The 15,355-nt window shown below is 38.3% G+C and overlaps 2 protein-coding genes across 2 annotated transcripts in view; both read left to right on the forward strand.

Moving 5' to 3' along the window:
- The window catches only part of LOC144638721 (uncharacterized), a 48,512-nt gene extending 35,325 nt beyond the window's left edge, over positions 1–13,187 (forward strand). Inside the window, exons 10-21 of the mRNA XM_078497947.1 lie at positions 326–416; positions 1,267–1,349; positions 1,476–1,614; positions 2,070–2,279; positions 3,037–3,244; positions 3,542–3,636; positions 4,588–4,737; positions 5,342–5,827; positions 6,016–6,203; positions 6,623–6,770; positions 7,968–8,020; positions 9,152–13,187. Of these exons, the coding sequence (XP_078354073.1) occupies positions 326–416; positions 1,267–1,349; positions 1,476–1,614; positions 2,070–2,279; positions 3,037–3,244; positions 3,542–3,636; positions 4,588–4,737; positions 5,342–5,827; positions 6,016–6,203; positions 6,623–6,770; positions 7,968–8,020; positions 9,152–11,644 (4,344 nt within the window). The 3' untranslated portion in view covers positions 11,645–13,187. The remainder of the gene's footprint in view (positions 1–325; positions 417–1,266; positions 1,350–1,475; positions 1,615–2,069; positions 2,280–3,036; positions 3,245–3,541; positions 3,637–4,587; positions 4,738–5,341; positions 5,828–6,015; positions 6,204–6,622; positions 6,771–7,967; positions 8,021–9,151) is intronic.
- LOC144638724 (uncharacterized) overlaps positions 1–15,355 on the forward strand; it is a 74,515-nt gene that overhangs the window by 11,493 nt on the left and 47,667 nt on the right. The gene's annotated exons all lie outside the window — the stretch shown is intronic.

Raw genomic sequence — 15,355 nt, forward strand, 5'->3', positions numbered from 1 at the left:
TGAATAACTTAATTTGACTGACAATAGACAGATCGAAACTGACCAATTACTGTTGGCAAACTTTACACGAGTCTTATAGCCAATAACATCACAGGTGAACTGACCAATCAACTTCAACGGACCAGGCTTATAACATCATAGACTGACAACAACTTTTCACTTGACTCTGAAGATGACTTCCCTTCAGGTTGTCAAAACGTAAGTCGCCAACAACAGTTCTTCTCAAAACTACTCCCACCCAGACTATAACCTACTGATACTTCTGGGTTAGTACAGAACTTTCAGTATTTTTTGAAGTTCTGAATTTTAATGTTACTTTCAAGAGATGATGTCTGACAGTTCAGGGGAAGATAACTCCTCTTCTGACATTGTTACCACAAGTGGAATATCAGAATATGATTTTGATTGTTCTCCAGGTACATGTACATGTATGTAAGGTGAAAACATTCTTGAGATTACCGAATCTCCCCTTCTAGTGTTTTAAAAACACCTCAATTTTTCTTTATGTTTTGCTTCTTGCTTCTCAAACTCATTAATAATTATTCAAGTTAAAACAAAGAAAATCATAACTGTGAAAGAGGTTTGGATACCCAGTCTTAATTAGCATAGATTTTTATGATTTTATTTCTCTGTTTACTCTGTGGTTTTTGTTTCGATTGAGAAGATATATCAAACACTGGAGACAGTAAAATGGTGTCTGGGAGGCCATGGGTTCGATTCCCGTCGGGGACTCAGAATTTTTCTTTGTCCCATGCTCGTGTCATGTAGAACATCTTATCTTTATTATTTATTACCGAGCTTAAAATTTACCATCTTTATTATTTACTACTGGAGACAGTGTTTCGTTGGCTCTCCAAACACCTCTAATCTCGTCAAAAATAGATCAATCTTGTGATTTTTAGCCATTTGAGAAGTTACAGTAGCATGAAAAATGTTCATGCAAGTGTTTGTTTGTCCAGAACAGATAACCAGTGGCCTAAAATTGTCATGTGCCTTGTTTAATATTTATATCAATTTTTTACCGAAAATTAAAGGGGTCTAGAAAGGGGTCCAGAAAGGGGGGTCCACGTTTTGTCTACACCCGAGTTTAAAAGAAAAATATAATAGCACTGGAATCAGGGAGATTAAAGGAACTTCAATTAGTGGCATGTTGTTAGTCTTTTACCTTGATATATTTACTATTAAGTAATTCTCAAATCCTTCAGGAAAGAACAACTTTTAAAAACCTCTAAAATATCACTTTTGTATATTTCTAACACAATACAGATGATATGTTGCCAAATCAGTGGAAACCTGATGTTGTGCAGTTTAAAGTTAGCAGGGTCACTCCAGAAAGAGTTTCCTTGAAGGTAGAGTGTTAAGACTGTATATACCTTTTTGTTTATTTGTTTGGATAACAGCCATCCAGTATAATTTGGCTTGAAAGATTGAATGTTATTTCCCTCACTCTACAATTATTTTATTATTATATACAGGGTGGAAATGTTTGTTGCTTCACTCTTAACCAAACGCTTCCCAAGAATGTTCAATCAGGATTTGCCATGTTTGGACACTTGGGTACTGTTGATCTAAAGAGGTGTGGGGATGACTCCCTCGTTGGAATGAGGATTCCACGTATGTGTTATTGATGTTGCTACTGTTACATGTACATTGATCTGTATGTTAAATTCACACTTCATAAATACCCACAAAGACAAAAGATAATTATTTAGAATTTGTACTAGATGATAAAGGATGTACTATGACAATTTACCAGTAGCTGCATGGAATACATCAAAGTTATAAAAATTAATGGTTAAAAGGAATTGATTGACCAACCAACCAATTGCCACTCCGGTCCAAAGTAGTACACTTGTTTTGTTCAGCAAAATGTGAAAATATAAGCCTTTATTAAGGGTTGTATGGGAATTTTAAGGATAATTTCTATGACCTAAAAAACTCAAATATTTAAGAAAAACTGTCCTCCCCCTACTCCAAAAAAGCTATTATTAGTAAAATAGGTAATAAACATGATCATCATATTAACTCATCATTTCATCATTAATTTTTTCATCCTTTTGCTATTTCAGCGGCTCAGAATCCTGGTTGGGTCACCGTAATACTGAAATCACAATTTGGCATACCATTAGGAGAGATAAAAATACTGTATGTAGATGAAGAGAAGGAATTTCTCCTACGAATAGTCAGCGAACCAAGGCTACAGTGTGAGCTTATGAGAGAGCTGGAAGTTAATGCGAACAGAGCAGGTGGAAGTGAAACACAGAATTCTGAAAATCTTGGTAAGGCAATTCAATGGTTAATGATTTTTTATGGTTGGTCATGTACATTCCATTATTGAAAGCACAAATTAGCAACCTTAGTACTCAGTTACTAATTAGAAAAGTGGCTTAACCAGTTTTAAGTTAACAGGATCCACAGCCAGTATGAGAAAAATAGGGTGTTATACAGAGTTGACCATTGAAGCGAGGAGGTGAAGGCCCAGGGGGGGTACTCTGGCTTGTAAATGACGGGGATGATCAAAGGATTTTTGGGGGGTTGAAATTTTCAATTCTGGGATTTTTTTGGGTTCAAAAATTTGGCAAGTATTTTTTTGGGTGACTTGATTTAGATAGGGGATTTTTTGGGTATTAAAAACGAACTAAAGTGCCTTGGCGCGCCCTTGGCGTTTTTATGGTATGATGAATAAACAAAACAAGCGTTCTTTGTGTTATGTTATTGCTGCTCCTGGCAACTTAGGGGTAATTTGACAAGGGATTTTTTGGGGGGTTATTTTTGGTCCAGGGATTTTTTTGGGTAATGTCAGAAGACTTAGGGATTTTTTTTGGGTCCTGAGTTTTGCCTCCATTCTATAATTGCAAAAAGTTGATACAAAAGCTAAAGAGGGGTGAGAGGGGTTGAGTGTGAACATCGCTATCTGATATTAACCCATTGACATCTTTCACTGCCAAAACTAGCCATGATGAGCATTGACCTTTGCCTTGATCATGCTTATGCTGCAAAATGTTGCTGTTCTTAATAATAATTTTTTTTTCTTAGGTTTCACACAGCAAGTCCGGATGTTACAACTCTTAGTTTATGCAGCAGCAGAAAGTGGTTCTCAGCAATTTATCAAGATGATCTTCACCTCTTCGGCTGCAAGAATGGTCTTTAATTCTTACAAACACCGGCCGCTATTGCCAGAGGTTATTGCTAAGAATAATGGCAATGAGGAGACTGCAAATTACCTTGAAGAAGTTACCAAAAGGCAAGTTTTTATGACCGTGGAGAAAAAATTGAAACATTGGACTGAAAAAGTGGTAAAAAAGACCTGAAAAACTCCCAAAACATGCAGTAGCTACTTTTAGAACAAAAATCAGAAAACTGAATCTATCGGACTCATGTATAAAATAACAGTAATTAACTGCCATAAGCTCTGTAGTGCATTTGTCGTTTTGTTGTTGTCGCTTGGGCTTTAAACATTAAGCTAAGTTTTACTAACATAATTTACTCTTTATAACAATTTGCAACTCACCTTAGTCACACCTTTTTTTCTACTGCATAGATTTTCTGAAGAGCTCGAAATTGAAAAAGAGTGCTCTCAGACAATAGATTGGTCAGAACTTGTAAGAGCTGCTGATGCAGCACACAAACAGCATGGTAAGTTAGCAACATTGCATCATCTTTACTAGTCAAAATTGTGTTTTCACATTTCCATTATAATTTGACTTAATGTCACTATAACAATATTGCTAGCTTGTTACTTAAAGTGCTACTATGATCAAATTTTTGATTGTCACTTTTTTACATTTTCGTGAACAATTAAACTTTCTTACTCGCCATGCCAAATTTCAATCTATTACGAACATCAGAAGTCGTTGTATTATAACATTTATTCCATATAATTCACGGCCGCCATTAATCAACCTTGTTCCAAAGCTTGGTTGCGAATAGGGAGAAAATGACGTCAAAGCCCATAAATACCTCACGGGTTGAAATTAGAAGAACAACCAGCATAGAAAATTGCACGAAAAACAAGTCCAAAGGTTTTGTTTCTTTTCGCGTGATTTTCAATACATATTGTTATTCTAATTTCAACCCGTGAGGTATTTTGTAGCCTTTGACGTCATTTTCTCCATATTCGCAACCAAGCCTTGGAACAAGGTTGTTTAATGGGGGCCGTAGATTATCGGAAATAAACGTTAAAATAAAACGACTTCTGTTCGTAATGGATTGAAAATTGGCTAGGTGGGTAAGAAAGTGGGTAAGAAAGTATATATGTATGCGTGCGGACGGTCCTTTCAACCCTGATGATGGCAAAAAAAATGTAAAAAAATTGAAATCGAAAATTTGATCATAGTGGCACTTTAACAAAATTAATGTTCTTCTATAATGCTATGGCCCCTGCACTGTCAAACAACGTGATAATTATTTGTTATGTTTTCTAATGCAGAAATGCCATTTGGGCACTTCCTTTTCTAGTTTTTTAGTCTCTCTAGATCTTTTATTAAACAAAACTATTGAGAAAAGAACTGTATTTTATTGAGACAATTTGTCCTTTGTGACATTACTGTTAGAACCATTGATTTAATTTGTCTTTTTCTCTAGCAGATGTTACCGTTCACCAAGAAATCTATCAAATAGAAAAGGACGTTCCCAAAGAAACTGGCTACTTAGGAGATGTCGATACATCTTCCAGTGAATCATCCGAGCCGCAAAGCTCTGATTCTGAGGATGATATTCCAACAACTGCACAGAAAGGTGATACTTAGTTAGAGCTTAGCAGGCAATTTTTTTATACATGCGTTTGGCTTTAAGTCTATTTTCCATCAATGTAAGCTCTTTGGGTCATCTTTGGTCCGACCCTTTAATATTTGCCTAGTGTGCCATATAATATTTGGACTGGGAGCTCATGTGGGAATTTAATTTTATAATTAAAATTAATGTTTTTCTCAATGTTGCAACTTTTTTATCCTTTTGGAAAAGCTAGAAAAATCAAACAAGTCAAAAACTAGAACTGAAAGGCCAATTTATGCATTTGTTACTAAATAATGTTTAACCCTTAATTACTGGTACCGACAGAAACAGCAAAACTTAAGACTTGACAGAAACAAAATTAACTGGTTTCCTGAGGAACCTGAGTCATTAAACGACTGTTATATAGCACAACAAAGACAGAAGAACAGAGGTCATTGGTCAACACTCACTGGTAACAATGCACTGTTACCCTCTGATGTCATAGATTTTACATTGTTGCGCACTCAGAGACTTGGCGAGGTTGTTAGATGTCATGTAACCTCAAAGTAACTGATGGGGGAAAAAATTCCAGCTATGTCACAATATTTGATGTTTTTTCTCCATTTAGAAACAGAGGCAGATAAGTGGAAACAGCCAGATCAGGTGCTTAAAGACACCATAAAAGCGAACAAGGCAAGCCTAAGCCAAACCCCGATTTCGTTTTTCAAAGATGGAAATCTTCAAGCAAAACAAGTGATTGTTAAAATAAAGCCATTTAACTGGGAACAAAATCTTCTTCACCTGATTGAAGACCATCTTGTCCAAGAAGCCCAAGGTCTACGACGTCTAAAGTGTCTCTATCGTTCAGGTATTTCCTTCCTTCTGGGGCTAGGACAAGAACCTGTCCAGCTTCATCTCATTACAACGCATGAAAGGCTGGGAATTTTGCTGAAGTTAACAAAAGAAAGGAATAAGTATTGTGAGATGCATACAAACACAGCTGAAATCCGTCAGTCTTTAGAACATTCGAGCACTGTGGTGGGAGACAATGACGACCGCAAGTTGAGTAGTATGGACTCCTTACTACAGCTTTACTGCAGACCATTTGATAAAGGTAAGACGTTTAGATGCTGAACACAACAAAAGTAAATCGACTAAATGACTGAGGCTTGTAAGATTGTGATTCCACAGCTTTAAAATTAAGTTTAAAGCTTACCTCTTTCTGTTTGAAAGTGTTTCGTTTTGTATTGTAGCGGGACTCGTTGTTAAAAGCTTTTGGAATTGTCTTTGCTTTCATTTCAGATTCTTTCAAAGGGCCTGAAATTCAGAAAGATTGTTTTCCAGAATTTGCAACCACGCTAAATGACGAGGATCTTATTGAGAGAACGAATTCACCAGAGTTCTTAACAGAACATTGTTATTTTACCGCCCATGACGTTTGGATGCTGACTTTTGCATTTCGCCCCAGAAGGAAGATCTTGTTTGTTTATGTAAGAATTTAAACGAGTTTTTTTAATACTTAGCACTACTTTAATTTAATTAATTTAAACTTAGAGAGGCTGCAGTGACCTTAATTTAAGTCTGTTGGTAGTACTTGGTAGTCTTCGTTACCATTGATTAAGACACCATTACAAATAACAATGCTAATTTGGTGTACCTTTTTGCATTTTTACCCATATCAAAATGTGGTTCGATCTTCTTTCATAGCACTTGATTCAAATCTGGTGAGGGGTAATAAGTGGTAACTGTCGGTCAGGTTTATAATATGGCTTGTGCGAGGGTGCATTATTCTCCTCGATGGTGGTACAGTTACAATTTTAGTACTAAATCCAAAAGAACTCAAAATAACGTTTTGTGAGCATTATAACAAGTTTGTTTAGAGCAAACCTCTTACTCAAGTGTTTCTCAGGTTGCAGATAGACGAGACGTCCTTCCTTATGAGTCATCTTTTCACGATGGAGAATATGAGTTGTCAACGCAGTGTTGGCAGAGGACACGATGCCAAAACAATTTAGTTGAAGTCGGGAAAAGACTTAAAGATATGCACGAGCTTTCAGGTACCTGTTATGTGATATTGTTGTCGCGTGAAACAACCAGTTAACAAAGCCTTTGAACAGACTCGCTTAGTGGGGTATATACTGTGGACGAAAGCACAGCTCAAGGCAAACAAGATTTTCCCCAGACCGCACTCAACCCACTCTGCTCACCGAGTTGTTTTTCGTGCTGTACCCATCTAAGCCCACTTTTCTTAATATAACCACTAAACAAACTTTGAGCACTGAAAGATGTTTAATCAGTTACTCGTCCGCACGTCTAGCGCGGTGGACAGCGTCAGTACAGCTGAAAATTACAAAATACAAAGCTTGTGATTCAAACCAAAAAGAAAACTTAATTACAAAGAAAAAATACAAACAAGCTTTTGAAACGAAGACTTCCGGCCTTATATCCAACATCGACAGCAAAGAAACAAAAGGAAAACAAACAAACAAACTGACACGATCCCTTCGCATAACACACAAACTGCAAAGAGCACATGATCTCAAAGTCACGTGATCCACACAAGGGGGTCAGACTACAGAGGGACACTGGACAAAACTGCCCCTAACACTATGTCCTTCTTCATGCACAAATTGACAAGTCGTATACCCTTTAATTTTCAAAGGCTAATTTCGTCTTAACAATGTCTATCAGGTTGCAGAGAAAACAACCTACTGTGCCATAGCCTCTGAACAAACACTGAGATGGTATCATCATTAAGGGAAAGTGAATTTGAATGCACTGAAATAATTGTGGAAAAGAATTTTTACTGTGACTTGCTGGGAATTATGTTTATCACAAAAAAATGGTATATAGTTTCAGAGACATTCTTAGGACTGTCCTAGAATGGGGCATACTAATTGCTTGTTTCAGAAAAGGTGGGATTTGTTTGTAGATCTTAAAAGCAAAACACTTAAAAACGAATAGTGGACAACCGAGGCTTTTATAATTCTCACTGTGATGCAAAAACCCAATCCTATTATTTTCCTTGTGATTGCGTTGAACTATACTCACATTATATTAACGACAGGTGAATTGTTTTCTTCCTCATTTTAGCGTTCAAATTAAACTTTATATATAGACTTAGGCACCTCCTGGTGAAACTTGGTGCACACCTCGCGGATATAAACTATAGATATGACATCATTTCTGTACAAATGAATTCGTATCTTTAAAAATAATAAGTCCGTTAATTTGTTGTGTTTTTTTTACTTTAGAGTTGAAGAAATCACAGCTTGACCCACCACCCTTAACGCCACACGTCACTTTCGTAAGTTTACCTTGTTAGTAGTTCTTTGCTGCAAGGTATATTTCCAGTTATGGATAAATGGAAAATTTGCGATAGTACTGTGTCAAGGTTTTTTTTTACGTGGAGTAAATTGTATACTACATGCTAACGAATCCAACTACAGTCAAACCGTTTTTTTATGGGAACTCTGCAATGTTGCGGCGCAATGTACCAATACTGATTGACAGTTTCCTCGTTGCAACTTGCAACTTTCAATTCTGGCAAATTTGCTCGAGTGAGTTGCCAGGTTCCGGTTTTCATTTTGCCGTGTTCATAGAATGTGAGAAAATAGCGACAGGCTTAGTTCAAATCGCCAAACTGGGAATCAGGATACAAAATGACAAATGTAACTTGTGGAGCAAATTTGAATCAAAGGCAATTCCTAGTTTGGCTATTCGAATTAAACCTGGCGTTAATTACTCGTAGTCTGTTGGTAAAAAGTTGACCAAAGGACAATTAGTTCTCCCTTCTTTGAAACAGAGGTGGAATTTATACAGGAAAAATGATAACAGGAACTTAGCAACTTGCTCCAGCAAATTTCAATGGGCCTTTTGCGTGGCCCCGTCACATTGTACAAATATCAGCTGGGACGCAAATTATGCAGTGCAAATTCAAAGGAAGGTGAAGCTTGACTGGTGCAAGTCGCTTTCTTCTGAATGCCCCATTACGTTACTTGCCTCACAGCGTGGCTGGTTTTGTACCATGTGATCAGGTCGTGCAAACGTTTTAAGTTCCTTCGAGCAAACTGTCTATCAATACTGAAACATTGCGCCATAACATTGCAGAGTTTCCCATCCCGTTTGACTTTAATTCCCTTTTCGTTGGTTTCATTGTTGCCACTAACCTTTGCAACGTGCCACATATTGTTGAGTATTTTTAAATTTACTATTAAATTACTTTTTTCCGGTGGAGCATCTCCGTGCAAGAAAGCTTGTCATTTAGGCCATGTTTACCTTTTTCCATCGTAAAAATGATCGGAAAAGTCCTTGGTGGACAATCTGATCACATCATGTTTGTGTTGTCCATGGTAATACATTTTCCACTGCAAGATTTAATCAAGAATAAATTCATTCTTGGTTAACGCTAAAAATTTGTCTGATCTGTGCCATTCAGATAACCGAAGTTGCGTGCAAAGAGCAGTCCCATCCAATTGATGGACAACCATACGATCTTGTGGGACAACCATACCATCTTGTCGGAAAGCAGTGCTCTAAGTACTTTTCAGCTGATCGCAAGTTCAAGCACGTTAAAAGAAATAACATCGACCCTCCAGGTGATTTGCAAGAAGGTCTTTATTCTTCTGTCATCCAGAACGGGAACGCCTGTGAAGCAACAAGTGCAAATGAGCTCTTCACGACCAGTCACGAGAATAAGGTCGTCCTAGAGGGAAACAATGAGATCGACGAGCGTGTATGCAAAAGGCACTTATCTACTCAAAAGTTTGACAATGTCGGTCCAGCGAATGACGACAATGAGGATGAAAAAGACAACGCATCTATCTGTCAGCCTACCGATGCCTGTTGTGTCCATAGCCCAGAAATGCATTATTGCAAGATGGCCAAGAAATGCGATTTCGAGGACGTCAGTACTAACCACAAAGACGACTACGATGCGAAGACTATTAAGAAACTTTTGGATGGAGAACTATCTTATGATCTACGCAGCCCTTGTCAGCCTAAGAAAGTCAGTCAAGTAACAAAAACAGTGGATGTTCCATATAGAGAAGATACTACAGTGCTTTCCTTGAAAGAATGCTGTGATGACCTAAACAAAGGAACTAAAGAAGGAACAACTGAGCTCCAGGAATTAGAAGACCAGAGAAATGATGTGGATAATGACTTAGCAAATAAAACGTCATTAACTACTCTCACGCTAACAATTAACAGAAGCATCTTTTGGATGTTTAAAGACTGGGCAAAAGACCTCCGAGGTTTAGCAAAAAACACGTTATTAACTACTCTCAACCTAATAATCAACAACAGCAGAGGCTATGGAATGAGTGGAAACTGGACAAAAGGCCTAGGTGATGCTTTAGCAAAAACCACGTCATTAACTACTCTCACCCTAACAATCAACAACAGCAGCGACCATGGAATGAGTGGAAACTGGACAGCAGGTCTGGGTGATGGTTTAGCAGAAAACACATCATTAACTACTCTCAGCCTAACAATCAACAACAGCAGCGGCCATGGAATGAGTGGAGACTGGGCAAAAGGCCTTGGGGATGGTTTAGCTAAAAACACGTCATTAACTACTCTCACCCTAACAATCAACGACAGCAGCGACTATGGAATGAGTGGAAACTGGACAGCAGGCCTGGGTGATGGTTTAGCAGAAAACACATCATTAACTACTCTCAACCTAACAATCAACGACAGCAGCGACCATGGAATGAGTGGAAACTGGACAGCAGGCCTGGGTGATGGTTTAGCTAAAAACACATCATTAACAACTCTCACCCTAACAATCAACGACAGCAGCCACTTTGGAATGAGTGGAAACTGGACAAAAGGCCTGGGTGATGGTTTGGCGAAAAACACATCATTAACAACTCTCACCCTAACAATCAACGACAGCAGCGACTATGGAATGAGTGGAAACTGGACAGCAGGCCTGGGTGACGGTTTGGCGAAAAACACGTCATTAACTACTCTCAGCCTAACAATCAACGCCAGCAGCGACTATGGAATGAGTGAAAACTGGACAGCAGGCCTGGGTGATGGTTTGGCGAAAAACACGTCATTAACTACTCTCAACCTAACAATGAACAACAGCAGCGACCATGGAATGAGTGGAGACTGGACAAAAGGCCTGGGAGATGGTTTAGCGAAAAACACGCCATTAACTACTCTCACCCTAACAATCAACGACAGCAGCCAGTATGGAATGAGTGGAAACTGGGCAAAAGGCCTTGTAGGGGATGGTTTGGCGAAAAACACGTCATTAACTACTCTCAACCTAACAATCAACGACAGCAGCGACTATGGAATGAGTGGAAACTGGACAGCAGGCCTGGGTGATGGTTTGGCGAAAAACACGTCATTAACTACTCTCAACCTAACAATCAACGACAGCAGCGACTATGGAATAAGTGGAACCTGGGCAGAAGACCTGGGAGATGGTTTAGCGAAAAACACGTCATTAACTACTCTCACCCTAACAATCAACGACAGCAGCGACTATGGAATAAGTGGAACCTGGGCAGAAGACCTGGGAGATGGTTTAGCTAAAAACACGTCATTAACCGCTCTCACCCTAACAATCAACAACAGCAGCGACTATAGAATGAGTGGAAACTGGACAGCAGGCCTGTGTGATGGTTTAGCGAAAAACACATCATTAACTTCACTTACACTTAACAATCAACAACAACAGCTACCATGGAATGAGTGGAAAGGATCTGGGAGAGGCACCTCATTAACTGCACCCACCCGAGCAATCAGTAATACCAGTTCCATATGTAAACGTTGGGCAAGAGACACTGGGGATGGTTTGGACGATTATAGTGAGCGCATTTGGGCGGAAACTGAAAATTTAACAGGTAACTGTGAAGGGAAGAGAACAGATAGCAAGCGAAGATCTATAATGACCATCTCTGAAATTTAAAGAAATAGATTTTTGTCTCTCGCGTTATTGTTTAAGTTCTATTTCAAATGGAAAATAGTAATGTGTGACAACTTAAGTCTTTTATCACAAGTATAGGTTTTTTCCAGCGGAAACAATATCCATTTTCGTGCTTGTGAGCCAACAACAGCAGCAACCACCTTTGCATGAATGAGGACTGGGCACAAGGTCTAGGTGATATTTGGGAGAAAAAACAAAACACGTCATTTACTTCTCTTAACCTAACATTCAACAACAACAGCAACCCAAAAGACTGGGCAAAAAGTCCTGGATAGTAGCTTAGTAAAGAAATCCGCCGTTAGTCACTTTCACCAAACAATCAACAACCTTAGATGTGTAAAGACTGGGCAAAGGGCTTGAGTGACGGCTTGACAAAAACCATGTCATTAACCGGCTACTTTCAGCTTAACAATCACAACAATTTTAACAATTCGTGCTCGCTACTCTTGTGGCTTGTTAATTTACTACCTTAGATATTATTTTGAGATTTCCTGTAGTCTGGAAATAATTTCAGATGTCTAAGAACTGACTGTATATTAAAGGGATTAACACTGGGCAATGCCACACCCTAAATGACAGTAAACGTATGTTTACGTCTCAAAACCATTTTGAGAGGGTACATTATTTTCCAGGTTTTAATTAGTGTCCAGGCATTTTTTTTAAATAACCAACACTTAAATGACAACACAGACCATTTACAGGAATTTGATTAACTAAATATGACTTAAATTAAATAATTACAACACTTACGATACTAAATTGATTAAACACAACACTTTCAAGAAAAAGAAATGAAATATATCTTTATGCAATTCATAATGGATTTTTTCTAGCATTGTGATAAATTTAATCCTTTGCGATGACAAGCTAGGTGCAGTGAAAAATTGTATATAACTACGGTATAGAGCGGTTTTCACTTGAGTGTCGAAAGTAATTTGCGTTTGCTTTGGTTTTGCATTGCTACGCTTAGTGATTGGTTTAAAAATATTGTGCCACTTTCTCAGCCAATCAGAACTAAAACCAAAACCAATCGTGTCTTGCTCGCGCACGTTTTCCCGCGCTTCGTGCCGGCTACATGTATTTGCTTTGAGTTTTGATTGGTTCACTGGATTGTCTGTGTCCTTTCTGATTGATCAGAGTAACAACTTTGCTTTTGGTTTTACGACACTCAACTGAAAATTGCTCTATCTTAAAGAGTCAATTGTAAATTAAGTAAGCTGCTCGATAAACGTGTAAATAGGTATTTTTCTCATTGTAACATTTAAGTAACAGTTACGTCAGTTTTCACATTTGTAACAAGACAAGTAACAAACATATTCATACTATGCATGCCATCCGTAAGTAGTTTGGTCGAGAATCGACAGAAATATTAAAAGTCTGAAATCCTTTTATTTAATTTTTTCTTCTTGTATTTGGATGAAAAAGGGGACGATTATCCGACATCACCTCTGCAGGTCAGTTGTCCTTAACTATCCAGAAGATCGATACAGGAACACGGTAAACTCTAGTCAAGGCGTGTAATGTCTCCCCGTGTAAAGCGATATTGATTTAAAAACTTTGCTTTCAAAATGTGGGTGATTGGAATGGACGCAAGCTGACTCGTTTATGGGGTTTCTAGCATATTTATACGGCCCTTCACGGCCAGTTTAAAATAAAAGTGGGTCCGCAATGTGTTTATGTGTGGACGCTCATTTGAAAAAAATTTGATAATAATTACATTAATGTGTCAGTGTACAGTGCCGGTCAAATGCAAGTTTACAGTCACTCGAAAATCAAACGACTCGACTCATCGTCATCATCGAAACTGGAAAACTTCGCGTCGAGTGATTCTAGTTTTGAACAGACAGTTGAATTGACCCCCACGCAAGAGCACTCCAGGTTGTCAGGGGGACTAACTGGTGTCCGTCTACCAATTCTAAATTTCAATTTCTAATTTTAATATTTCTTATTTCTCTAAATTTTACTAATCCTTTACGAAACATTATCTACTCCCAAAAAAACACCCATATATTTACACAACACCCCTGAACATAGATTTATGGGACGAGCATAGGGTTTTTGCATTGCTTAAAAAGCGAACGAGATATTTCCAAAAAACCAGTGTAAAGTGGAAGAAAAAGTACTTTATGTTAAGTCCCGCCTGAAGGGCTTTCTTAAAGGAGAAGTTCACTCCAGAATGGCAATTTATTTTCTTTACGCCAATAAAATGTTTATACAAAGATATGTTATTGACCAAAATTTCAGCCTCCAACGTGCGCTATAACCCTATGAAATCTTTCCCAAAACTCGACAACTGAACGCCGCCATCTTGGAGCTGGCAATGTATCCGTGACGTCAAAGAGCTCAGCCTGAAGTTTGGCGGGAAAATTTAAATACTCGAAACTGCATGTTTCTTTGTAGTGGCTTTTGTTTGTCAAAATGCCTGTTTGTGCAGCTCCGTTTTGCTCAAACAGAGCTCCAAGTAATACAAAAAGAGGTGTTTCTTTTCACCGCCTTCCGATAATTAAAGAACAATTGCTCAAAAGCGGACACAAATATTTGGGTCTACCGAAAACTGTGGAAGACTGCTTCTGTAGATCACAGATAGTCTCCTGCGCGGAAATACCCACAAAAGAAAGAAAAAGCCAGACGCAATACTAACCAAGCGGAAAGGAGGCGTGATCTTCTTCGAAGCAGTCTTCCGTATAGTTTTCGGAACACACAAATATTTGTGTTCGCTTTGGCAGGAATTTTTCGTCCCTGCCCATTCTTATAAGCCATTCTTACGCAATTTTTCTTTTAGATATTGAAAGACGGTGAAAAGATTTTTGTATCTCCTAGAGCTCTGTTTGAGAAACACGGAGCTGCACAAGTAGGCGTTTTGACAAACAAAAGCCACTACAAATTAAAGAAACGAGGAGTTTCGACTATTAAAATTTTCCCGCCAAACTTCAGGCTGAGCTCTTTGACGTCACGCATACATTACCAGCTCCAAGATGGCATTAAACATACCGTAACTGATTCCGGTTATAAGCCCCCCCGGTTATAGGCCCATCTACCTGGAAACAAAAAATACATCCGATTATAAGCCCCCCTCTGCCCGATGACAGTACTGAATAGGGCTTAATTTTGCTTTATTATACGTTTTTAACTTAAAAACGTATTTCGATCAACACTCCCGTGGCCCGTTTCGAAACGTTTTTTTTTTAATTCCGCTTATAAGCCCTCCCGGATATAAGCCCCTCCGCTTATAAGCCCACCCAAAACCCCTTACGAAGTTGTATAAGCCCAGGGCTTATAACCGGAATTTTACGGTCTGCTATTAATTCCAGTAAAAGCGGAATTATAGCAACTCTAATCTGTCAACCAACACACACATTTCAGAGTAAAGTTTGTTATTCTAACTGAAAAAAGAAACTACTGAAGTTCAGAGAAACGATTGTTCTATTCCGGATTATTTTAACTAAAAAATAAAATAATTATGGTGTGAAGATTCTAGTGAAAAGAAATCAAATTACACATGTACATATGACTGTTAATTCACATCCCATATGACTGAACATGTGGACTTTCCTACACCGTGTTACCAATCTTTATACTTGAGTCAGGAGAGAGCTCTATTTAAAGGAGAACAGTAAAGTTAATTAATGCGGAATGAGCTAAGTTTGTTTGCTCATGCAAAGATTTGCAAAAAGGAAAATATCTCAAGTACTG

This window comes from Oculina patagonica, chromosome 14 (assembly GCF_052425735.1).
Source record: "Oculina patagonica isolate OP01 chromosome 14, crgOcupat, whole genome shotgun sequence".
In the NCBI taxonomy this organism is placed as follows: domain Eukaryota; kingdom Metazoa; phylum Cnidaria; class Anthozoa; order Scleractinia; family Oculinidae; genus Oculina; species Oculina patagonica.